Source organism: Nipponia nippon, unplaced genomic scaffold (genome assembly GCF_047370975.1).
Source record: "Nipponia nippon isolate SJK-2023a ecotype South Korea unplaced genomic scaffold, ASM4737097v1 scaffold_4, whole genome shotgun sequence".
NCBI lineage: Eukaryota > Metazoa > Chordata > Aves > Pelecaniformes > Threskiornithidae > Nipponia > Nipponia nippon.
In genome coordinates, this window is record NW_028262358.1 from 53,625,216 (window position 1) to 53,650,150 (window position 24,935).

Sequence of the window (24,935 nt, forward strand, 5' to 3'; positions counted from 1 at the left end):
CTCGGCCTGCTTGCACAGGGTGAGCTCAGCACCATCCTTCCCCGGTGTGCGGTTCCAGGCCTTATCGCAAGCGTGCGAGCGCAGGGAGGCGGCTCGGGTGCGTTCACAGGGCCCCAGGCTGGCTCCAGGTGGGGAAGCCAGCAGGCCCAGGAACGGAGAGGCGACTGCGGGTGCCAGCCCGGGTTACTGGAGTACTCCTATTAGCAGTCATCCTGATAAAGCCCTTTTTGTCCCAGCAACCTCTTTGCCATAACGCGCTTTACCGAACGGAGGGGAGAAAACCTGAGTGTTTGACCGAGAGAAAACTTGGCTGCCGCTACCAGTAAACGCGGGCAGAGGATGCTGGAGTTTCCACGGCGTGAGCCCCCTTTTGACGCTCAGCTCCCGCTGAGGCCGCCGCTCCGCCCCGCTCTCCCCGGCCGCTCCCCGGGGCACGGCCGTGCCCCGGGGAGCGGCCGGGGAGAGCGGGGCGGAGCGGCGGCCTCCCTCCGCCGCCGGGCGAGGAGCCGAGGCAGCCGCCGGGGGTACCCAGGGACCCCATCCCGCCATCCCCCCCCCCTCAACCCCCCGGTACCCCGGAGCGGGTGGGCGGGCCGGGTCCCTCCCCCTGCCCCTCCCCGCCGCCCTCCCCGCCCCGGGCTTTTATAAGACCGCGGAGTTTCCGCGTCCTGTGACTGCAGTCAGGTGGTTGCGGGGTTTCCCTTTCCCTCCGTCCCGCTCCCCTCTTCCCCCCGCTCGCTGGCGTGGGCCGGCCCGGCGGGGAGCCGGCTGGGGAAAGTTGGAGGAAAGTTGCCGGCTGGGAAAGTTTAGAGGCGGGAGAGCCGCGGCCCCGGCAGCCCGGCCTCCCCGCGGCGTCCCCCGCCGGGCCCCGCAGCGCTGCGCTCCGCTCCGCGGGAGGCCCGAGGATGGCTGGCGGGGAAGGAACGGGCTCCGGCGTGCCGGAGTGCCGGGAGCACCTCTTCAAGGTGCTGGTGATCGGGGAGCTGGGCGTGGGTAAGACCAGCATTATCAAGCGCTACGTGCACCAGCTCTTCTCCCAGCACTACCGGGCCACCATCGGGGTGGATTTCGCCCTCAAAGTCATCAACTGGGACAGCAAGACCCTGGTGCGGCTGCAGCTCTGGGATATAGCAGGTAAGGGCCGGGGGCGGGCGTCTCTCTGCAGGGTGAGCCCCGAGGGGGCAGAGGCCCGTGGACCCGCCTGTCGGGGGGCGCGGGGCCCGCCCTCTGCCGAGGAAAGTGTATTTTGACTGTGAAGTCTGTCGTCTTGTTTTTCTCCTTCCCCCTATTGCCCGCAACCCCTCTTGTCTGCGTTTGAGCATAAGTAGAGGGAGGTCTTGATGTAGGAGTGAAGTTTTTGACTTTTTATAGGCTGTGCGTGCTCCTGTTGGCTGATGTTGTGGGGCTCTTGGCTTGGCCCAGGGTTTTACAGCAGTCCTCAAAAAGCTGCTCTGCTCTGCTTGCTGGCCCCAGGGCTGCCGGAGGGTTCCTGCTCATACTGCTCCTCCCGAGCCACTTGCCCAGGTGCTTGTGGCCTTGGTTATGACTACTGCTTAAATTCATTCATGGTTATGGCTCTGTAACACTTCTAGATGAAATAAGTATCTTTTCCAAGTAGGCTGTGCTTAATAAGCACACGTTACAGGTTAAAGGTAACTCAAATAGCTAAAATTGCCTTCAAAGGAAGTATGGTCAAACTTTGCATGTTTGGAGTCACCTATTTAATTCAGAAGCAACCTGTGTCCCTGCAATGTGTAGTGAGGGAATGGGACTTGTGTTATGCTTAGTTCTACATCCAGATCAAGGGCTTGTGTATCAAAAAGGTACTTTGAGCACACGGAAGCAGAAAAGCCCTGTTCGCTTGTCCGAACCACACATCATTCCTTTCCTATATATAGTTCAAAACTGTTCTTTAACACCTCTGTCTTAAAGACTCCAACTGTATACCTATCACGGTTAACTTTACTTATGCTGTGGTGTTAAATGCCACAGAACAAACTCTGTTTTGCTGTGGTCTTGTAAGAAGTCAGTGTCCTCAACTCCTTAATCATCTCAAGTTGGTATTGCCTTTCTAGGTTTGTGTGCAGCCCAGGTATTAACCTGCAGCTCTTTCCATCCCTCTCCACCATGTTCAGAGTATCTCCTTGGATATGAAAAAGTAGACTATATTTCAAATGCTTGTGTTTAAACTTATACTACTGGAAGATACTAGGATAACAACTGGTAGTTACTGTTTCCATGATCTCCACCCTTTATCAAGTGGAAGCTGGGAAAAGAGGAAGCACAGCATGTGGCTGCTGTAACCCTGTGACAGACCAGCTGTACATCAGCTTCTGGTCTTTCTGCTCTAAAGGTTATCTTTAAAACACTTCAAATATGATTCCTCAAACTAAAAAGCCTGGTTCTTACTGCCATATGCTGAAATACACCGTAGATCTTTCTGCTGCTGGCCTGTAGGGCAAACTAAAATATTGTCTAATTGCTGTTTTGGAGAGCGAGTAAAATGTTGGCAGGCTTTCTCTTCTGACATGTTCCTTTCACATATCGGTTTTAACTTTCTTTAAATCAATTGGCAGTATCAGTGCAAGCTGCTACAACACTCTGGATGTATTTTAGCAAGTCTGGGGTTCCAAAGATTAAAGAGGGGAGACTATCAGGATCCTGGGGTTTGGCAGGCTGCCATGCTTGTGTTTAACTTCTCTTCAGCCCTTGGTTTCTGAGACTGGGGTAGGCTGTGTGCTTTGCCAAAGCAATCTCTTTCAACAGGCTAGGCAGAAACTTAGCTGTAACTTACAACAGAATTTGGACAGAACCTATTGAGGTTATGGGAAGCCCTGTCAATACACCCATGCATTAATTTCAAGATCTATTTCAAGACAGTATTTTTCACTCTTGATTATTGTCCTTAGTGTATCTTGGACACTGCTAGGTGAGGACTGAGTTAAGAGCTGCTCATAAATTCCTGGAGGCTTGTGCTAATATTGCTGATAGATTGACGAATAAATTTTTTCCTGTCACCAAAATGACTATATACTATTCATAACACTTCCAGACCTATTGCAAATGATGCCCTACTAAACGGGCAAAAATTTTCCTATATTACCATGTGGTGCATAGTTTTGTACGAAACTCCTGACTAGTCTTTCCCTAGAAAAAATGAAAAAGGAAAATACAGCTGTTTTGCAATTTGTACTCCAAACTCTTATGTTTAACCTGGTAGTTTAGGCTTTTCTGTTTCCAAGGGGCTGGAGGTCCTTTCCCCATTAAAAAAAAAAACAAACAAGACCAGGAAGAGAAGTAATCTTAGTCTTAGTGTTAGTTGATTGGGCTGTGCTTAGCCAGTGTGAGTAACAGTTCAGACTCCTGTAGAACTTGACATCTCAGTTAAGCGTTAATCATAAAAATAAAAGGGATTTTAGTATCCATAAGGGTTGCTTCATGGTCTTAAACCTGCTAAAGTCCTTGACCTGGGAATGTGTTCTACAGCTTTCTACATCTATACTCATAAATATTTCTAAATGCCTGAGGATGTTAAAAGGTTTATATAGAAATTATTAGAGAACCAGGTTGACGATGGCTTCTCTATAGTCATAGCACACGTTCCCTAAGGCGCTTTATTAAAGTGTGTAACAAAGTATCTGAGCATGTGATAGTCATTCCCTTTTAAGTCATCAGCCCAACTGTCTTCTGGCTTTCAACAGCTCATGTAGATAATTTTGTCTGCTGGTGTGTGCAGACAAACAGCTTTAGATCTCTTGAAGGGATCTAAATCTTATGGTAAGTAATGTTACATGTGACTTCCCTGCAAGCAATATGGTGCTGGCATTCTGAATTGATTTGATGCCTTTAAAAAGGCTTCTGAATTAAAGCCTAACCCTTAAGCATAGTAAGGCATGTTATTTTTTCACTAGATCAAAGCTTGTACTTAATAGTTCATCATAAAAAGCTTTCCTCAAATAGCTGGGTGCTGCAATGTAAGGGTCTGTACCTAAATCAATGATAAAAACTAACCATGTAGTTCAGTCATCAGCTAAAGATTATAATGCAGATACTGTGCTGGTTTCTGGTGTGACTGTTGCCAGACCGATGAATGTTGTGCTGTGTATTGCAATGCAGCAGGTTCCTGAGTGACTTCAATTTCTTGTGCTAGCTGAGGTTTTTTAGGGATTAGATAATTCTATTGAATAGAGGATGACAGTGTTACAGGGCCTATGCTGTTTTTCTGGTGAAAATAGTCTTGCTGTTGGAAAGTACAAAGTCATGCAAATTCCTGCAGCAGGATCAAAGGGGAGGGGGTGTGAAAGAGTGAAGGGGGAAGAAGGGTACTGCTGTGCCTAGACTTGTATATTCCAGAAATACTCAGTCATTTTAGTTTTTAGATTTAGTTTTTAGACACAAGTTGTAGCTTCTTGAATAATGGAGAGCAAAAAGCTTGGAATAAGACTGATCAGTCGCTGTCAAATTATCTTGGTTGCAGTGTGAAGTGTTCTGAAAGAAGCTGAACGGATTACATGCATGTTCATACAGGAGCAAAACTTCTAAACCTTAGCTGCCCTTAGGCATTACTCTTGGTTTTTTTTTTTTTTATCTTGACATATGGAGTTATGATAAATCTTTCTTCCTGGATAAATTCTGAAAGTGTTAAAACCAGGTTAATCCCCTTGATCAAAGGACGTAAATAATTGGCAAAATAAATAGGAGATAGGAATGAGTCATTGTGGTAAAGAGATACAAAGCAAAGGAATCTTAATGATAGGGAAGTGCTTTTAAAGTCTGTTATAATACACTAAAGATTCCTACTTGACAGGCATGCTGTTTTAGCAAGTATACTGCACTGACCACAATGTAGTATAGGAGGCGAATATAGCATATAGATGAAACTTGGACAACTATCACTGAAAAAACACTTTAAGGACCTTCTGTATCATAAAAACTTTTGATCTGAGCTAATAAGACCAGCAACTGAGTAGTGTTAGCTGCTGCTTTATGATCACATTGGTTACCACTGTCAGTCACATTAGCCTGTATGAACATGCAACTCTCTGGAGGCCAGGGGTGGTAAAAGTCACAGATGACCACTAGATCTTGGCTTCTCCTGAAGAATGTCACTAATGACAACTGGTAGACAAAACTGTTTTTAAAGCTTTGAGCAATTCTGCATTAACTTTGGTGTAATAGCACTCTTCTTCCAGGACTTCATTTGAATTTCTTTGTAAAAGTGTTTATTAAAACTGAAGTACTACTTTAACTGGAAGACTGTGGCTATGAAATTGGCCAAACAGAAGAGGAATGATTGTACTTCAGTATTCTAAACATGCTCTACACAAGTGACCATAGAGTGGAGGCAAGAGAATCTAGGCAGAACCTGCCCTAAACTGTGGTTTTTCCTCGCTGCTATAAAAATACCTAATGAGTATGATGAGGAAGGAAGAGTGAAAAATGTGCACATAAATAACTGCACCAGAAATGGATGTTGCACTTGGAGGTTAGAGCTTTTTCAGAAATGAGTAAGTGATCTGAGGTTATTTCCTAGTTTATGTGGTGATGGAGGTTCCTGCAGCAGCTGCATACATGTGCAGATGGGAGTACTATCAGTCTGGTAACAGCTGAGGCAGGTCAGAAAGCTCCCAGTCAGGGCTGGAGAATTTTATGTGAAGTCCAGACTGATGAAAAAGATTTGAAAGACCTGTGACTGATTTCTGAATGCTTCCTGCTTACACACATTTAAGTATGAATCTCATATGAGAAAAATTACTTAAGGATGATGGTAGCTGGAAACATGCAAGACTAGCAGATAAAGTTTGAGGAGGGGAAAGTAGACAGCCTGATAATGTTGAAAGGTTTTGATCACTGTCTTAGAAGCAGTAGAGGCAAGGAACAGAACTGTAGGTGTATTATAGGTTTCCTTCTAGAAACCACCCCTCTGTGGGAAATCTTGTGTGGGTGTCCTTTGTTGTGACTCTTCAGGAACAGCTGAATTAGAGTTATGAGGTTTCAGTTGAGAATGACTTGCTGTACTTGGAGCTCTACGGCTAAGTATCCAAATAAGTCCTGAACATGTTAAACTTGTTTCTTCTTGGTGTGTCTCCAGCCTTCAGACACCTCTGAATACAGATTCTGGATGTCAGCATGCTTTCTTTTTTTCTGAATTCTTCTATTTAAGTAATTTTTTTTTACGAAATGTTATCAAGCAAGGCATGGGTTTTGGTCTTGCTGATGAAGCAGTTTCCTTCTCTTACCAGTGGGGTACTGAATCATTCGTATTGGTGAAGGGTCTTTTGCTTAGCACTATATTATATACCAACTCGAAGTACTGTATATGTTATCTTGAGCTAAACTTCTTAAAGCCTGTGTGCTGATGGAATTCCATAAGCATATGGGAAATGTTACTGTCTTGAAGTTGGTGTTGTAAGGCAGTTTAGTATGGTAACTTTGATTATGCAAGACAGGACTGTTCAGTTAATTTTCAGTTAAATGGTAGAATTGAGACAGATGTTCTTTGGGTGTCTTGGAAATAAGCTTAGAATTTCCCCAAAGGTTTTTCTAGGTGTCCTACAAGAAATGGGGTTAAAGATGTGATCTCAGAAGACCACCTGTACATGCCTAAAAGAAAGTTTGCTGTATTGATCTTGCAGGTACTCATAATTTCTGTCAATAATGGAAATGCAGTTAGTGCTTGAGCTTCTAATCACTGTGGAATAGATGGAGCTTCAGCCTTATTCTCAAATAGATAAGGTTCATATCATATATAGCAGTTGCTCAGAAGCTTTATGCTTTCTACAACATCACAATAAAAATACTTCACTAGCACTCTGATACAGAGAATGAAGTATGGATGGATGGGTATCCATCAAATGGGCAGGTGGGAAGCTACCTTAAAGGGAGGTGATACCTAAGTTCTTATGTGTAATATAGCAGACAGGAGGAAAAATAGTATATATCACACAGCATAACTAATTTTGGGGTCAAATTATAAAAACAAACAACAAATCTTTGCAGAAATAATTAACTTACATTGATCATAAGCTTTTCTGAGGCAAGTATGGGCCAAATTCTTGCCCTTCGTGTAATAGTGACTCAAGTAGTTGGAAATTAAGCTGGTTTGATGAGTCCAGTGCATTACCCTTCAGAGACAAACTAGTGTAGACAATATTAAATATACACTTCTCACTTACTGTATGGAGTTTACATGAATGTAAATAGACCTTTATCAACTCTCCTTGTGTCACTGTTGCAGCTTCAGAGTCCTAGTGTCTTCACCTTATTTACATCTCCACTTTGCCTCTTACCAGTTTGGTTGTCATTATATGCACACCAGGACAGGGTGTCACTGAAGGGCATGTACACAAGTACAATTTGAGTTGGCAAGTGCTGTAAAGGGGTTGTTTGAAACTGATTACATGTCTTATGAAATGCAGGCAAGAAAATAATCTTAGCTGCCTGGTTCCAAAAAAGGCACCAACATGCTGTACAAAACAAGTTTCTCCCCTTCAGTAGTCAGCAAGGCCACTGGGATTCAGTCTCGCAGCTGTTAGAAATACCTTCCTTGAACTCCAGTGGTAACCATTGCCTTGCCTTTGCAGTCTGTTGTAAACTGTTCCCTCCAAATACTCTCTTCAGAAGTTCCGAAGTGTGATATGGCATGTCAGAAGGAAGTGATTTGCAGTAAGGGAATTTCTATTTATATTTTCCTATGAAAGCATAGGAATAACTCTTGTGAAATTCTTGCAAGTGTTAAAGCTAGCATGACCAGCAGCAAGCAATGACTGCAAAGCACAGCGTGCTTCTCAAGCTACCTGTGGTAGAATGTTAGATGTTCAAAGTTCTCCTCTGGCTATGGAGACACAGAACAAAGGTAGATGGGGTGGTGAGATTATGCTTTGAAAAATGATGGGATTTCGGGGCTTTATAGAGCTTGTTTAGAAATAAATATCTTAACTCTGTCTAGAGAAAGCATAGGAAACTTTCAGTAGCAGTGGCTTCTAGATTAGCAGCAAATGAAAACCAGTAGTCCGTATTGTGTGGATTTTAGCAGCTTTTCGAATAATAGATGAAAAAGCAGCCCCTGAGCGTTACCGCAAACAGGTTATAGGAACTTGTTCTTCAAATGCTCCCAGGCTAGAGTGCTGGGTAGAGCAAAGTGACAGCTATTTGATACAAAATTCCAATCTCACACAATGTGCCATGACACGTTGACTATTTTAGAGATTAACATTTTTTCAGTCTCATGATAAAGTTGTTCTTGAGACAAACTGGCTTTAGGATTGTTCTTCTGTGTGCTGTGAAATACTGTAGTGCCACAAGGCATCACTTTTAAGTACGCAATACAGCTCTCGCTGCATGACAGTGCACCAAAGGAGATGGATTAAATGGTGTCAGGCGTGAAAACAGCTTAACTCTGGAAGATGACTTGTTTAAGTCTAGTTAAAGCAAGGTAGGAAATAGCAATTCATGCTGTTGCTGGCACTAATTGGACTATGTCAACTTTTTCTGAATACTAATGCAAGGAGAGTTTTTCCATACAGGTTGCAGTTGACAGCTAGTTAGAAATCATTCAGCTTGGTTGAACTGTACTTTTCTGGGGATGGAAATCAAGTGCTTAGTCACAGACTTCCTCTCTTGTTAATTTGCTGTTTATGAAAGATGCAAGCAAAACAGGCGAAACTTTCTTATACAAACATGATTGTCATACTTCTACATAGAATATATTTGATGCTGGACAGAGCCAGTTGGACCATAAGTGCAGGGTATTGCCTCTAAACTTCTTAAAGACAAGACAGTAAGCTGTTAAAGTCAGTTTGGACAATCTTAAATCATTAGATTAGCCTAAGGCTACAGGCAGAAATGAAAAGTTTATCAGTCTTGCTGTAAAATTCCCTGCGAGAGCTGTGCAATTGTTTGAGGAAGGCTTTCTGTCTTTGCAAAAGAGAATGGTGTCCTTTTTCCATCTATTAGGATGATAGATGTGGTCAGGGTTGCTGATGGAAATTGAGTGTCTAACTTCCGAGCACTTGTACGTCAGTGCTCTTGCGGTTTGACTGGTAGTGAACACGACTGCCCTGCTTTAGAATAAAGTATAACAATAGCAAACAGTGAATGGAAAGACTACTCACTGATGTTGAAAATCCGGGTAGCTAACAAATTATTAGGTTAGAAACCAGCTTTGTTGTGCAATGAAACTTTAGAGCAAACTGCTTCCTACCATTTCAGAATGAAATAGTGAATTCTAAGAACATGTGAAAGCACTTTGTTATAATCTAAACAATCAAAATACTGCTGCACCTGAACTGATATTCTTCAGTGACTTTTCAATGACGACAGAGTAAGTCTCTCATACACACTGTGCATATAGTATACTGTCAGGTCTCTGACAGTCTCGCTCAGCAGAACTGCTTCAGCTGCACCTTGCCACTGTCTAATGTAGACATAACGAGAGTACCAAAAGTCATCTCTTAAGGTCAAGTGGGAGTCAATTGAACAGGGATTAACTGACTGGTTACCTTTTCCCTGAACACTGCTCTTCTGAAGGGTTTGGGACAGTTACTGTTGGGAAGAGGTCCATCCAGTGATCAGTTAACTTTCCCACACTACCCTTAGTAAGAAAGGATGCTAGCAATTCACTTAAAATCATCTGAGATTGCTTTTTGTCTGTTAAACTTTAAGAGCTGCAGTCAGTGAAACTGTTTCTAGTACTGTCTAATACAGGAAGATATAATATTTTTGTTCTTGCTTATTAACCTCTTAGTGTTTGTCATCAGAACCACAGATACCAAATATTACTTCCACAATGGTGGAAAGTAAAAGTTAGGCTAGACATGCCTTTTTTAACTCACAGGTTTCTAATACCTGCTAGAGCTGCTAGTATAGTTCAACACCTCTGTGGTTTAAACACTTGGCAACTTTGTACTAACACCTTAAATGGGTAAGAATGAGGAGTGGAGAGACATCTAGCACTGACCATCTCAGAGTCTGTCTACTCTCAATCTACGGCTGCTACCCATGTGAAAAAGCAGGTAGACACACTTGAACATGTCCTGTAATATTGATAGTGGTTTGGTTAACCTACTTCTTGCTGAATAACAGATTCAATCTAATTGGGTAAGACAGTTCTGGGACAAGCTGTGCTGGTTTGGGGAGAAGGGAATGCTGTCAGCAGTGGTAGCTTGCCAGTAGCATATTGATATATCTGGCTAAAAAGGAGCCTCAGTCGGCTCTCACCTGACCCAGGTAGTGCTAAAATGTACATTAGATGTCTGGAGAACTGGGAGATGCGTCCTCAGGGCAGTTCTGGATATTTGCTGTATTGTGCCAAACATCCAGCTGTCGGAGCAACAGGCATCCAAACTGTAGTCTGTTCTTGCCTGTGGCTCCTAAAGGACTTAGGTGAGTTCTGAAAGGGACAGTGACTCTAACTCACTGAGAGGACTGGGCTGCGTGCCCAGCCATTTTCGATGGCGCTTTAGCTTAAATCTACCACACTGAATGAAATAAATCGTAGAATCGTTTAGGTTGGAAAAGACCTTTAAGATCATAAAATCCAACCGTTAAAACTTTGAGAGATGGAACTGTAAATAAGGAGCTGCCACTCAGCTGTTCCTTGATGTTAGTATGTGAAAGCCTGATCCTAGAAATTCAGGGAGCTGGAGAAAACTTTTTGTAAAGCAGCACAACTGGAGCAGGGAAGAGAGTGCTCATTAGGTTAGGGCTTCCCTTGGCAGAAGAAAGACTGGAGAGAACGGGGTTCACTTACTGTTGAATTGGGTTTTTTTCCTGTCTAGATGAATAAAAGCGCAAATGTCTCGTGGTCCAGGAAATTGTCTGAAACAACTGATTTGTAGAGTTTGGCACTGAAGTCTGAATAGTGGCACTGTGCTTGCACACTGTGTGGCTAATAAGGTCAGAGTAGTTGATAGCAAGGACCTATGAGCCATGGTGTTGGCAGTCAAATTAAAATTAGTCTGGCTGTCACTAATGACCCTTCTTGAATTTTGGTATGACTAATATTGACTATTAGTGATCATGGTAAGTAGTTGATTTGAGAACCCTTCTCATGATGGAAGGAGAATGTTCAAGTATTCCCAGACTAAAACTGATTTATTACAACTGTTCACTATAGCTTAATAAGCGTCCTGTGATGTCTGAGTTCACTGCAGTGTACAGTACCTGTTGACAGGAAAGCAGAATAACTGAAATAATACACTAGCAGGATGCTACTTCTATGCATTTTGAACTCTCTTAATTTGATTCACTAGGTCTCTTATTTTCTTCACTACTGGAGTATTGCTGGATAGTTTTTTGGCTTGGTTTTATAGGTTAGACTTATCCTGTGTTGTATATGCTGCCTTTCTGTTGAACTTAAACTGCTTTGTAAACTAACTGAACACTGAACTTCAGCATTCTGAAGGACAATGTTAGCAAGAGCTGCTTGGCTCTATTAATAAACTGAGGACTTTTTGCTGTTTATCGGACTTGACAACTCTGTATTATTGAGTCCAGGGAAAAACTGCAAAACTTTGTTGCAATGGTCTTCTAGTTAGCAGCAAACAACTTCGGAATAGAGCTCTTCTAGTTGTGCATTCTTTTGGATTACTTTAGTCTAAACTGTGCATCTCTAGGTTAAGATTATTTGATGTGGAACTGCCAAACTTGTTAAAATAAAATTTTGAGCTCTGGACACCCATTAAGCTGATTAGCCTGTCAAAGATAACTTAAACTAACATTACTTCAACAAAAGAAACTATTTGTTCCATCATTCTTCTAATTGTCAGGCTTTTATAACTCTTGGTCATCTTTCTCTTCCTCATTAATGACACAATTTTTGGAGGATGTCAGAACTGCTAGTCTCATTTGAAAGAGAAGTTAGACTTTGTCCAGTTGTCCATCAGTACTCCTGATGAGATGTTAAGGGTTTAAATGCAACTGACACAACTCTGGCTTCTGAGTTGTGTGGCTTCAGAATAGACTGAGCTTAGGTTTTTACAAGGTAGGGGAACTCATGCTATACTGTTGGTCTTGACAGAGATGAACCAGAATTTACCTTCATAGCAAAAAAAGTATAGCTGGGGAAGCTTCTTCATTTTACTCTCCTTGAGTTGGTTTCTGTTAGTTAATATACACTATGTATTAAGACTTCTAGGTATGGTAAGTAGTCTGGGAGATGGAACCCTGACAGACTGAATATCATGCATATCCAGCATTCATTTGTACATTTAACTTGCTTTTTCTAGTCTCAATTCCCATCACATAGGAGGAACAAAAATAGTTAAGAGCAAAAATAATGGTAGGAGTGTAGGGTAACTCCTGCTAACTAAAAGCAAGAACTTCCACAATGATAAGTTACACTGCTGTGATAAACAGGATTCTCTTGTTTATTCCTTACACTGAGAAAGATTGCTGTAGAAAATCTTTAAAATGTACTTCAAGGCAAGGCTGTCAGTGCCTGAATCTTATGATGATAACTTATCTTTTGCAGTGAAGTAAAGGACAAAGATAAAGCTTCTAATGTCAGACCTGGCTATAATTTTTTCATGTTGTTTTTAACTTACGGTTTACTCCTGTTGCATTGTAAACTAGGAAGCAATAATAGCTCCCAAGTTCTGATACAATTTTAAACTAAACTTAATTCCTGTGGTGCTGCTGTAGGGAACTTTATTAGTTCCTGATGCATGACATTATGCAAGTATTTCACTTCATGTTGCTGCAATTAATGGAAAATATGGTGACAATATATGCCGAGTCATTTAGATGTGAAAACTTTGTGGTTAGAGAATGCAGAAGTTTGCATTGCATGCAGCCACTTCCATACCCCCAAACAAAACCGCTGATCCCCATGACTGCCCTGTAGCTTAGCTCCTCATCTACACCTGAACCCCTAAAGCACAGAGGAAGGTAACTTTGTGGTACCATCAGCTTTCTGTCAAGGCACTAGAACTACCAGAATGATTAATCCTCTGATGTCCTTTTCATACTGCTGTAGTAAGCAAGTAATTTTCCTGTCGTCTTCCTTCCATGATTATACACACTGGAGATTAAGTCTAGTTTCATCTGATCACTTTTAGACTTTTTCCCCTCTGGGGGTATGATCCACTTTTGCTACAGCTCAACACTATTCTCACACATAGTGAAATGACTACAGCAAAAATTCTGCTGGACATAGGAAAGGGAATGACAAATCCCTGGCTGAACTGAGTGTGGCAAAAATGGAGTCAATTTAGTTTTAATAACCTAAACAGAGAATGATGTTCACACTCCAGACTTTGGAGGAGTGGTGTGTTCTCCAGTTTGCTTTTTCTGTATGAGTTTTTTGCAAGCAGAAAAGCACTTGCAAAAGCCTTGCCTGAAAGTCCTGTTACCTTTTCAAAAGGTGGTCTAGAATGCCCTGCACTCCTACAAAAGCTCAACCTAAAGCTTGTGTGTTGTCAGTAATAACAGGATTGTAAAGAAAGTCTACTCAGTCTATACTAAATTCTCTTCCTGCCTCATGCCATATACCTTTTACCACAACAAAACTCAGCTTTTAGGCAGGCCATGTGTTACTGCTTCTGTCTTCTTTCTAGGGAATAAAAAGAATATATCCATCCTCATTAGACCTCCAGACAGGATGGAAGAGCAGTCATAAGCTACTATGCAGGTCGGATCTATTGTTAGTGGATGTGAATTCTAGAGGTGAAAGCAGCTCTGTAATAAACTGTTTTGGAATTTGGGCTACTTTAGAAAAGGGCAGCACTCATACTGGAGTGTATTTGACCTATTAAAAGGCATTAATTGTAATACTACAGTGGTGTTGAGCTTCTGTGTGTGTTTAGGGGTAAGGGGTATCAAATCCTCCTAATGTAGAGCTTAAATTTACTAAGTAAAGATAGAGGCTTTTATGCCAATATGCATATCAGTTGTCTACTTTCACTCAAATTTAAATTCAGAAGAATATGTATTAATGTTTCTCCAAATCTAAAACTCGTACTATAGGAGCAAGAACTTCTATCAATAAAGCCAGCTAGAAATAATACTTAAGTGAGTGCTCTGGACAGCTGAAGCCTATGCTTTCTAAGTGACTGCTATAGAGTACAAAGAAAAGTACAGTTCAGTGCAGGCTTATGTTCCTACCAGAACTGCTGTCTTCTCACAAGATGAGGAAAAGCTACTGTACAAAGCTAACCTTGGCTTCTGTATTATTCCAGAGCTCCTGAATCTGCCAGTTAGCACAACCCCACTTGCAGTGGCCTCTCTCCTGATCAGGACCCCATGAGGGGATTCAGCTAGTCTGCTGTTCTGCTACAAGACTGTCATTGCCTTTCTGGTATAGCATATCTGGATTTTACCAACAGGGGAAAGGGCTGCCGTGGTGCTAAAGGCTTATGTAGTCTGGGGGATACTGGGTCATGAGAAGTCACCAGTGTCAAGAAGCAACTGCCAGGTGTTCTTGGTTGATTACCAGTCAGTGCAGCTCTCCAGCTCATTGTATATTAAGGCATTGGGCCAGGTGGGTGGGGAAGACTGACTATGGTAAGATGATGCAAATTCTCTTGGAAATGGAATTGACAAACTTACCTGGGTGATGACCAGACTTCCTGGCCAAGGCTAGGCCTCCTAAACATTTGGTGTTTAGGACAAGTTTGGTTATGATATATACTTTGTAACTTTGTTTCTGTTCTTTGGAAGCTATATGTGACCCTCTACTAGTTCAATCTCTCTCCTACACCTTAGACCCACTGTGTTGTGTAGGCTTCAGCAAGAGTTATTGCTATAGGAGGCTAGTATGGCCTTCTTGCTAAGTGTTCTTTGTCTTTAAAGCTTTTTTGGATGGGAGAGCAGTAGGCAGGAAGGGATTCAGTCAAGGGTAATGTCCTTCACTGTGGTAACTGATCACAGGCATGTTTACCTACAGCATGCATAACTATCTGAGAAATGACAGCTGCCTGATAACCTCTTCCACAATTTCCAAATAATTTAGTTTTCATATGTAGTGATTATGCTGTCTCTATTCCTTGCTGGTAACGGTCTAGCAACCCTTTCTGCAACTAATCGATACAACTTAATTTTCTTATGTAAACATCCATCAAGTTTTTGGGAAAACTTATAGCCTTAATTAAAAAAACCTGAAATCCCCACAGATCTCCAACAACTGAATGGGGAGGACTAATGGGACTGTTCCCCTCACTGCTTCAGATTCATGTGCAGTCTCAGGTAAATAACAGCAAGTAGTGTCCATTTCTAGGCCATTTCAGGGCCAAACTTGAAGAAATCTTTTTGTAGAAGACTAAAGTTGGTACAGAGCACTGTAGACCTTGAGATTACCCTGTTTGTTTTGTGGGCCCATCCTATGGTATGAAGGGATATAGTGCCTGAATTGGACACAAGACTCAGGGCTTTAGCACAGTTGGAGGCATTCCCATGTAACAGGAATCGATGGTGAGACTGACAGCTAACCAAATGGGGAAGCTGAGAGGGAGCTCTTCATAGCTTCTGTGGTGCCATATGCAGTGACTGGCTTAATATAACTAAATTTGACCCTGTGCAGCTCCATTTTTAAAAAAATCCCCACAATCTAAATCTAAAATTTCTTCAGATGTGGCACACTTGATCTGCAGTAGTAAACCCCTTCTGGCCAAACTCTTTCTTATTGGTATTTGATTAATGAAAACAGTAAGCACGTGGTACAACAATTTGCAGTAAGGCTATACCAAAAACACCTTTTAGGCATAAGAATCAGCCTGAAAAATGCCTAGGGAGACAATGTGAGTTACTTGTATTCAAGTTCTGTGTGCACTGTTAAGAGACTTGTGTCAGCAGTGTGCCTCTTCCAGTGACATAGTCACTGAGATGCAGGTTGGTGCCTGGCTTGTTGGCCTTAGAGTCCGCAGCATAAGTGCTGCTTTAAAACTTGAGCTTTAAATATGGAGGAAAGAACTTTCCTCTTGCATGCTTCCTGTTCTCACACAGGGGATAATGAGCTGGTAGTGAAGAAATTAATGTGTAATTTCCACTTCTCGGAATATGCTGGCTAGTGATACTGTTTTGTGCAGCATCATACTTTAAAGTTGAACAGCCTCTTTTTATAAAGCTTTATAGTTCTCTGGAACTTCACTGTAGCTGCTGCTGCTTTCTAGCAATTCTAACAGCTGCTTAGTCAAGCTTTTCTGAAAATGTCTGTCAGGAATGAGCTAATAGGTACACTGAACTACTGACATTAAAATGAGGCAATCGAGCTCAAAGCATGCTGCTGAACAGGATCCCTTGTCATGTTCCTTCACTTAATGAATTTCTGGTTCTTGCTGAGAAGATCATAATACCCAGTTGCTCTTGTAACTGTTTGTCCTTGCTAATCAAAGGCAGACTTGAATGTTTATAAACAGAGGATAACTATGTTCCAATTAAAATTCTTATGTTATCTCTTCTAAAACTGCATATGCACTAAATGCTAAAAGCTGAAGTGGTGATACACTGTAAAACTGAATTATAAAGTGCAGGGACTACTTTTCCCAACAAAGACTTCTGAAAGCAGAAGGCATTTTAGTAGCCTGAACTTCCCAAGCAACATGCTTGCATTTGACACTGCTTTGTCTGCTCCAGTACAAGCACAGCATGATGGTCTGACCTTCCAAATAGAAGAATAACTGAACTGGCACTCTAATTCTACATTTCAAGTATAGTGGCTACAGTAATTATGCTTAATAAGAAAAGGCTTTAGTTGACTGTACTTGCTGACCATTGGTTTTCTTCTTGACTTTTTTTGTGAATAATTGTACTTTAACTATTCTGGTCATCTTGTATCAAATCCTGGGATTGCTGTAGAACTCCTACAGTTGGTAATTATTCCAGCGAAGGTCTCCGACTTAAAAGATGAAGTCAAAGATAATAGGTTTAGCTAGAACCGTTAAACTAGCTCCTTTTGATCTTTTTCATAAGAAAAAAGTCTATAATGTAGGCGACTTCTTCAGAAGATGCTTTGAAGGCTGTTAGCCTTGGAGCTTGTAGAAACCCTTGTTGTTCACCCTCCAGAAAAAGTCTCTGGGTATGCTTAAGTCTCTAGCTGAAGTGATTAGGTTTATAGCTAAATCTTACAGAAGCTTTTTTGAGGACAGAATTTGTGTATAGTTGTGCTGGTAGTATTTTTAGGCATTACTTCTCAAAGAACACTACTCAACAAATAAAATTAAAAAAAAAAAATCAAAGCGATAGTTGGGATTGCAAACTGCTTTTAGCATCTGACTTGTGTGATACAAATAATGGCTGTTACAATGAGATAACATAGGATAGAAGAGGCAATGTTGTATGAACTAGATGACTAGACCTAAATGCCGAATTTTGGTACAGAAGCCCATTTACACTGATGACAGTTCATGCTTAAATATAAATATACTCTCTCACTGTCCTCTCTTTCAGGCCAGGAGCGCTTTGGAAATATGACCAGAGTATACTACAAAGAGGCAGTTGGCGCTTTTGTGGTCTTTGATGTCACAAGAGGTTCCACTTTCGAGGCTGTTTCAAAATGGAAGCATGATTTGGACAGTAAAGTACTACTTCCTAATGGCAGCCCAATCCCTGCTGTTCTTCTTGCAAACAAATGTGACCAGAAGAAAGATGGCAGCCAGAATCCCTCTCAAATGGACCAGTTCTGCAGAGAAGGTGGCTTTGCTGGATGGTTTGAAACCTCTGCCAAGGTGAGCATAAAGAGGAAACGTATTTTAATTCTTCTAAGTATCGGCATAAGAATGGATGAATATAGTTATGTGGGGAAGAAAATCATCAAGTATAGGAAGAGACAGTCAAGTCTCCAGTGTTCAGCAAAAGTTGGAAGACTTGCAGCATATTTGATTTAGACTAGAACTGCATCTTAAATTCTGAAAACCTTAAAACTAACTGGAAAACTTGATTAACTGAGTTCGATAAGCTTTTTTTTTCTTGCATGTGTCAGGATCAGTGTCATTCTTCAGCTATTAGTACTATTAAACACTGATCAAACTGTCCAAAAGATACAAGTAATCTTTAGGTGCAGGTGTTTAAATTGCAGCTTCCGTCTTCACTGTTGCATGTAGGAAGTAGTAAGACTCCAGAAGTGAACAAGCTATTTGCTCACTTGTTACTACCCACCCCGATGATAATGTCACTAAAGAACTTTCCTAGTTTATCAGGCAGTGTCAAGACTGACACTGGAGAAAAACAAATTGCTCTGTGTATTAACTTAAGCTAAGATGGACAGCTACTTTATTCAAACAGATAACTTTGAGTAACTTCATATGTTGTATAGTTTTAGTCTACAGATTTGGTCAATGCACAGATAAGCTTGTGGTAACTTAGTTGAAAGTGGAATCCAACAGTTCCTTAAAACCCAATTGATCCTTAAAAAGAAAGATTCTTCTAGATGAAGACAATGTGGCTGACAGACCAAATTACTGGTCTGGTTAACAACTCCTTTATCTGGTAAGCTAAACCTCAAAGTCCCTCTCTTCCCTTGACTTGCCTATTTCCTTTAGCTGTTGCTAATGGACTGGCACAAAGTGATGCTTAGATAACTCTTAAAGAAAAAGTCTGTAGGAGGAATATGATGGAAATAAAGTGACAAGCCTTTTCCTGACCACTTTAAGGAAAAAGTGTACACAGTGACAGGAATTACTTAAATTAGCTAATAACTTTGTTTGCATTTGAACAAAAAATTCTGAAACCCACCCATCTGTTACTAAAAACTGACATTTTAAGGCTCTTTATACTCAAGAAGAATACCAAGATTCTGCTTTGGGTTATGTCTTCACTGAAGCTTCACCTGTCCATAACACTGCTATGCATAAACTTCAACATGAGTTAAAAAAATGCAGCTAACATTGGAACAAAACCTAACATGGAAGTGTAGTGACAACTTCCATTTTAGGTCGCATTTAAGGTACGACAGTGTTCTTGGTGCAGAGAAAAGTCCAGATAATATTAGTTCTAGTTCAGTTATGAATTCACTTGTTTAGGACTTTGAAGAGGTAGTTAAAATAGCTTAGCAAAAAGTCATGACAGTTTTGTTTTCTAAGCATACCAAATCGGTTGATGGTTTTAAGTCCTGCCCACTTAAATATCCTGATAATCTGCTTTTGTCTTTCTGCTGGAACTGATACTTGAATCTTCAGTCTAGTCATTGGTAATATAGGTCCCACTCCCTGTGGATTAGTGAGAATATTAAAGGCAAAAGAACTGCAGAGAGTATAAATATTCATAGAAATACTTTATGAAAATCCTTACACTAAAATGAGAAGAATCATCTTCCACTCTGGGCAGGGAACAGTACCTATCTGCAAACTGCCAGAGGCAGTTTGTGGCTGACAGCCACAACTTGTGAAGTGCAGTAGCGATGGGTCAGATGTTCTCATGATCTAACCTTGCTCATGTAGAGTTTAGATCTACAATTATGGAGACAGTGCACTGCAGTGGTATTTCTTTTGGAACCAAAGATGAGTGATTCGAAATGTGGCAACCCTGTGGTGAGCTAGTAGGTGGCCCAGCCAGCTCAAAGCTGTGGCCAAAAGCCCCTTGGCATTGGCCAGCTTAGCCTCTCAGTAACTAAGATACATAGAGCTGTATTTCATCAGGGTATCCTATATACACACCTCTTTAGAGTGTATGTTAAGGTGCTTTTCAAAGCATGCACAAGAAAATGTAGAGTGGCTAGATGAGGCACTAGGATTTAGCTGGGGCTTTAAGGCTGATAGAAAAGGTCCTTTTACATAAGTAACTGCATCCAAACTGCAGCAGAAGCAGAAAGAGGCCCCAAAAGGTAGAACACTACTATGAACAGTGTAATTGCCTATTATCTTTCCCGATGCAGAAATGTACTTTAGCATTTTTGAGTCTTCCAAATGCAGGTGACATTTATCCCCCGACTGCCTACTAGATTAGAGTTGAAGTATCCTATTTTTAATATGGGTGAATAACTTTGTCTCAAACTTTTCTGGTAACTTTTTTCAATAAGCAAGTGTATGAGTGATGACCTGGTGTGTCTAAGCTGTTCGTGTTGTGCTGATGAGAGTATAAAGAGGTTTTTTATTTGGCCAGCTTCTAATAGGAATGTGTGACTATTTAAAAAAAAAAATAATCACTGACTTCTTTGCTTTCAACATTTTTAGGACAACATCAACATAGATGAAGCTGCTCGATTCTTGGTGGAAAACATCCTTGCCAACTACAAAACCTTCCCTAATGAAGAGAATGATGTGGGGAAACCAAAACTGGACCTAGACCCATTGAAAGCAGAGAGTAAATCACAGTGCTGCTAATGCTACCACTGTTCAGTAAATGTGATGGGATGAGCAGCAAGACTGTTCCTTAACTCAAACCGCTGCTATGGTGCTGCGTTGTGACAATCCATATGGGGTGTCTGGTATTATCTGAATAGGTGATTCTTGTGGGTGTTTACATATTCTTGTTTAGCATGAAACTGAGTATCTTGTGAGTTATCATTCCACTTGCTTGAGTGGCTGCATCTATGATTAGTGTCTTCTTGAGAACATAAGGTAGTGTTTACACTCCTAAAAAGGAACAAAGACAACATTCAGGCTCCAGTTTGCTTCTAGGACATATGCTACATTCCAAATAGGACTTGCTTACCATGGTTTTAGCTGAATGGACACTTGCACCTTTACTGTAAACTTTTCCTTTGTCACCAGTAATGTCCCACTTTAGCCTGACTTTTCACCTACACACTTGTCCCTATTTATTATCCCCCACCATGAGGACCTGTCTCATTGCTAGTTCTCCTGGGTTGAGACATCCCAGAAATCTTGAAGGGGCCAATGACAGCTGGGGAGGTATCTTTCTTGGTGTGTTCACTAGGACTGAGTGAAGTAGATGGCTTTTACCACTGAGTAAGAACAAGATGGATTAATGATGGTATTTAACAGGGGAAAGGCATGGTTATAGAGGTACTAGCAAAAAGGCATCTCTAGCCATTGAGGGCAGAATATTTTCAGCTAATACTTTACATATGAAACACATTAATGAATACAGTTCTACTGCTGGCACATAGTTATATAACCTTACCCATGTGCACATCCGGAAATAAACATCCAGTAACTTTTTCATGCACTAACACTGAAAGCTTTACCAGGACTGCAAAAAGTAAGTATCTTACTGTCCTGTGATAATGAACTTGCTTCTTTTTCCTTCCATCTTCAGATGGTTCTGGATACCATGAGGGAGGAGAGAGGTCTTGAAGGAAATAGGCTAGCAAGAACCAGTTAAGCTATGAAAAAAAAAAAAAAGCTATAACTTTTTCAATTTCAGAACAGTGCTGCACTCTTCTGACTACTTGGATCTGGTGAACTGGCTTACCAGTTTGTAACTCTGTATACCAAGATGCTTATATTTCCTTGTTATAACTAATATGTATTTCTGGCAGCAAATGAAGATCAAAAGGATTAGAGAGATTTCACGGTTCTTGAATACATTCTGGAACTTTGGCTCTGCTTGGCTGAAAGGCTTTGAAGCTCCTCTTTATTTTAAAGATTTCTTCTGTCCTGGTACCTCATTGCTACTGACTTTAGAAGTCTTATCTTGCTTGGTCTGATAGTGCTGATATTTACTTAAACATCAGCATGAATTATGTGCCAGATTGGATATACTTTAATCTGTATTGAGATTTCCTAGGATGTCTTTTTTCTCTAAAGAGTAATGTACTTTTTGAGAGACAAATAAATATATTTGGGCATCTTTTGTATGTTGGTGTATGCTTTTCAGAACATGAATCTTCACATCATGTGTCACACCCTACACACAAATACTTTCATTGACATTTGAAAACAACTTTATCTTCTAGTAACTGCTGTGTTAAAGGCTTACTTTAAATTACCACAGTAAGGCTTGGCATAAGCTAAAACTGGGTTTGGCTAGCTTAGGATCATCAGATGATTCAGATGAAAGGGTTCTTGGGACGTCTTCTAAGCCAACATCTTTCTCCAAGCAAGGTCATACTAGGGTGCTCAGGCTTTCATGTCTTAAACCTTCAACAATGGAGACTGTATGGCCCTGGGAAAGGTGTTTCAATGCCTGACTGTCCTCATCAGAGGTTATCTAGTCGGAATCTCTAACTTCAACTTATGTCCATGGTCTCTCAGTCATGCACCACTGTAATGAATGCATCCATTAGGCTTGTGCAGATTTATTGGACATTTAAAGCTTGATTGCTACTTTAAAATTTTTTTTAAAACCTGTAGCACTTCAGAAAGGAAGCTGAACCCCATCCATGTTCCTTGCTTGTTTGAGTTGTTAACCTTTCTAGCTAACCCGAAACTACCATAATCTTCCTATTCAGTCACTTGCAGAACAACTCCATTTAGACTTTAAACTCAATTTTAATAAGCTGTTTAATTTCCAGTGTACTGTCTTTTTCTAAACTTTAATTATAGCTGCACAAATCCAGTAACTAACGAGTGGAACATGTGCATAGCCTGTTTTATTTGATGCTTCTTGACTAGATCAAAACATGATAAACCTTGCTGACTAGTCAAACAAGATACAGTTGAAGCCAAGTCAACATGAAATTGCAAGTTTACTGAGCCTACGCAATATAATGTGAAGCTTGTCACTAGTGGGCAAAAAAAGGCCAATTCTTGAGTCTGTCTAGTATGGTATAGAAGGTTGGCCTACATCCAAATGCTAATTCCTTACATACCTACTTTACTGGGGAAACTGCAAGTGGAGGTAGACTTTTTTCCAAACAGCTATTGTGCTTTTTCTTGTTTTCAGATTCAACAGCAGAATGAAAACCAAACTGAAGCTTCGGGATTCTACCTGAATGCATGAATCTTATCTGGGTGCTGTCAGTGATAGTGTAATCCTATGCAGATTAGTTTCAAGAATGTCTAAATTTCTGCTTGAAGAGCTATTGCTGCTATGTTTGAGCACTTTCCTTATTCTGTACATAGCTTGTGTTCTTCTAAAGCTCTACATGAGTGTAGAATGGCCATGACTCTCAAACTAGTTTTGATACAGGTTGTCACTGACTGGAGAAGCAGAGGTTAAGGACCTACCAACTAGAAAAATAAAAACCTAGAGGTTTAAAGTGACTGCAGATTATGTTACAGAGCAGACTCTGATATTTCCTAAGTCTAGTAGTATAAAAACCAGTTTGACTTCTACCTGCATGATGGAGTATCTTTTTTTTTTTTTCTTTAACCTTTCTGGGAAAAAAAAAAAAAGGTTGAGCTTTAATAGGTGGCTAGTCTTCCTTTGTGCTGCAAACTGCATTTTCATTCCTGTTCCTTGGAGAAAATGTTACTATGTTTGAGACTGGTGGGGTGGATCAGAAAATCTGATCCAGCCAGAAGGTGAAAACTGTAAGAAAAGGCTGGCATTCTAGCCTGAGAAAGGGAATGGGAGCATCTCCCTGGTAGAAGAGAATGAGACTGTAGTTTGTGGAGAAGTGTTTAGGTCAATTAAACTAATTACGAAGCCCTGTCCTAATTAACCCAAGAACTTTGATTTGGAAAGATATGTGGAAGTTTAGACAGACCCAATTTAACTTCAGGCTAATAAGGGAGCAAAAAGTGTCAAACATCATTTGTGTTACATGTACAGGATATATAGTAAAGTGATGATTCACCTCAATCAGATGAACATAGGCCCCATGCTATTTTATTTCATTATCTCTTGCAATCTCAAATACGTCAATCTTAAATGAGCAAGTACCTGACTTCCTATTCCCTATATTTAAGGGACAGTTTTGAGATTAAAAACTTGAGTAAAAATCTGAATCAGTGCCTCAGAAAATGTCTTTCCTGGCATGTTTCCATCAACTAATTTTGTAAAGGCTGGAGATGGCATATAGTCTTCCTGGATTGTAGTTTTGCAGTATGTCTTTGCAGTTAATGCAATGTCAGCCTCTATTAATTTAAAAAGCTTAATGAGGCATTACAATTGCTGACAAAACTAGAAAGGAGTTAGAGCAATTAGTGATCTTTCAGTATGGGATTTTCTAGGTGTATCTTAACGGCAGTAGTAGAAAACATGAGCTATTCCAAGCTCCAAAGTTTTGTTTGTTTAAACTTTGTGTCAGACCTATTGAGTTGTAGTAGCATTCAGTTTTCTTAAATTGAGCAAATCCTTGTTTATTGGTAGTGATTAATTGCTGGGGAATAGTTTGAATCATTCTTACAGATTCAGTGCCTGAGTAACCATTTGATACATGGTGATAAGAGGAAATAGTTATAAAAGAAGTATGTGCAGTAAATTTATGGTATTGAATGGTGAAACATTTTGCTCTTAAAAACTGTTCCTTGGTTCCAAAACAGAACTGGCTACCTCTTTCTACCTTTACAGAACACCTTATTTGGTACAGAAAGACTGTTCTCTAAGCGTGTGTATGCCTTCATCCTTCATAAAATGAATTACTAAAGAATTTAAGAAATATACTTTCAGGAGTAAAAAATACTTTAGCAAAATGCCAGTGAGATAAATAATGATTCTGAATTGAAATACATCATTTACTTGGCAGTACACAAAAGGTCACTTCAGATAGAGTTTTGTCCTACAGCAGAATAATATTGAAAATAAGGAACATGCTAGATTCAGATCTGACTCTGTAATGAAGATTATTTGAAAGAAATTGTGCCTGTATTGTACCTGACCATTATAAAGCTCTATTTGTAAGCTCACTTCTCTGTTTCAATTTGTGTCTAAACAGGAAAAAAAAAGTACCTGGTGTATTTTTAAACACATGATTATGGACTCTCTTATCACCACCTAAGATAGTGTTCATTCAGTGAAAATCTCTAGCTTAGACATCCTATGTGGCTTACATACTCATATGAATAAATTCTACTAGATAGTTATTTTATCATTTCAGTCTGTGTACATACAAAATGCTTCCTGCCCCAAGTACCTTAAGAAAAACTTCCTTTTTTAGGGGGTGTTTTGGATAGCTTTGGCTTGGGAGGTGTACAAGTAGAGGGCCAGCATCTCAA

General features: G+C 40.6%; 1 protein-coding gene across 1 annotated transcript; it reads left to right on the forward strand.

The window, feature by feature from the left end:
• Window positions 1-665: 665 nt before the first annotated feature.
• Window positions 666-24,243, forward strand: RAB32 (RAB32, member RAS oncogene family). Its single transcript, XM_009466317.2, has 3 exons — window positions 666-1,134; window positions 17,383-17,660; window positions 20,103-24,243. The coding sequence occupies exons 1-3, from the start codon at window positions 906-908 to the stop codon at window positions 20,250-20,252; spliced, it is 657 nt and encodes a 218-aa protein (XP_009464592.1). The 5' UTR covers window positions 666-905; the 3' UTR covers window positions 20,253-24,243.
• Window positions 24,244-24,935: the final 692 nt, after the last annotated feature.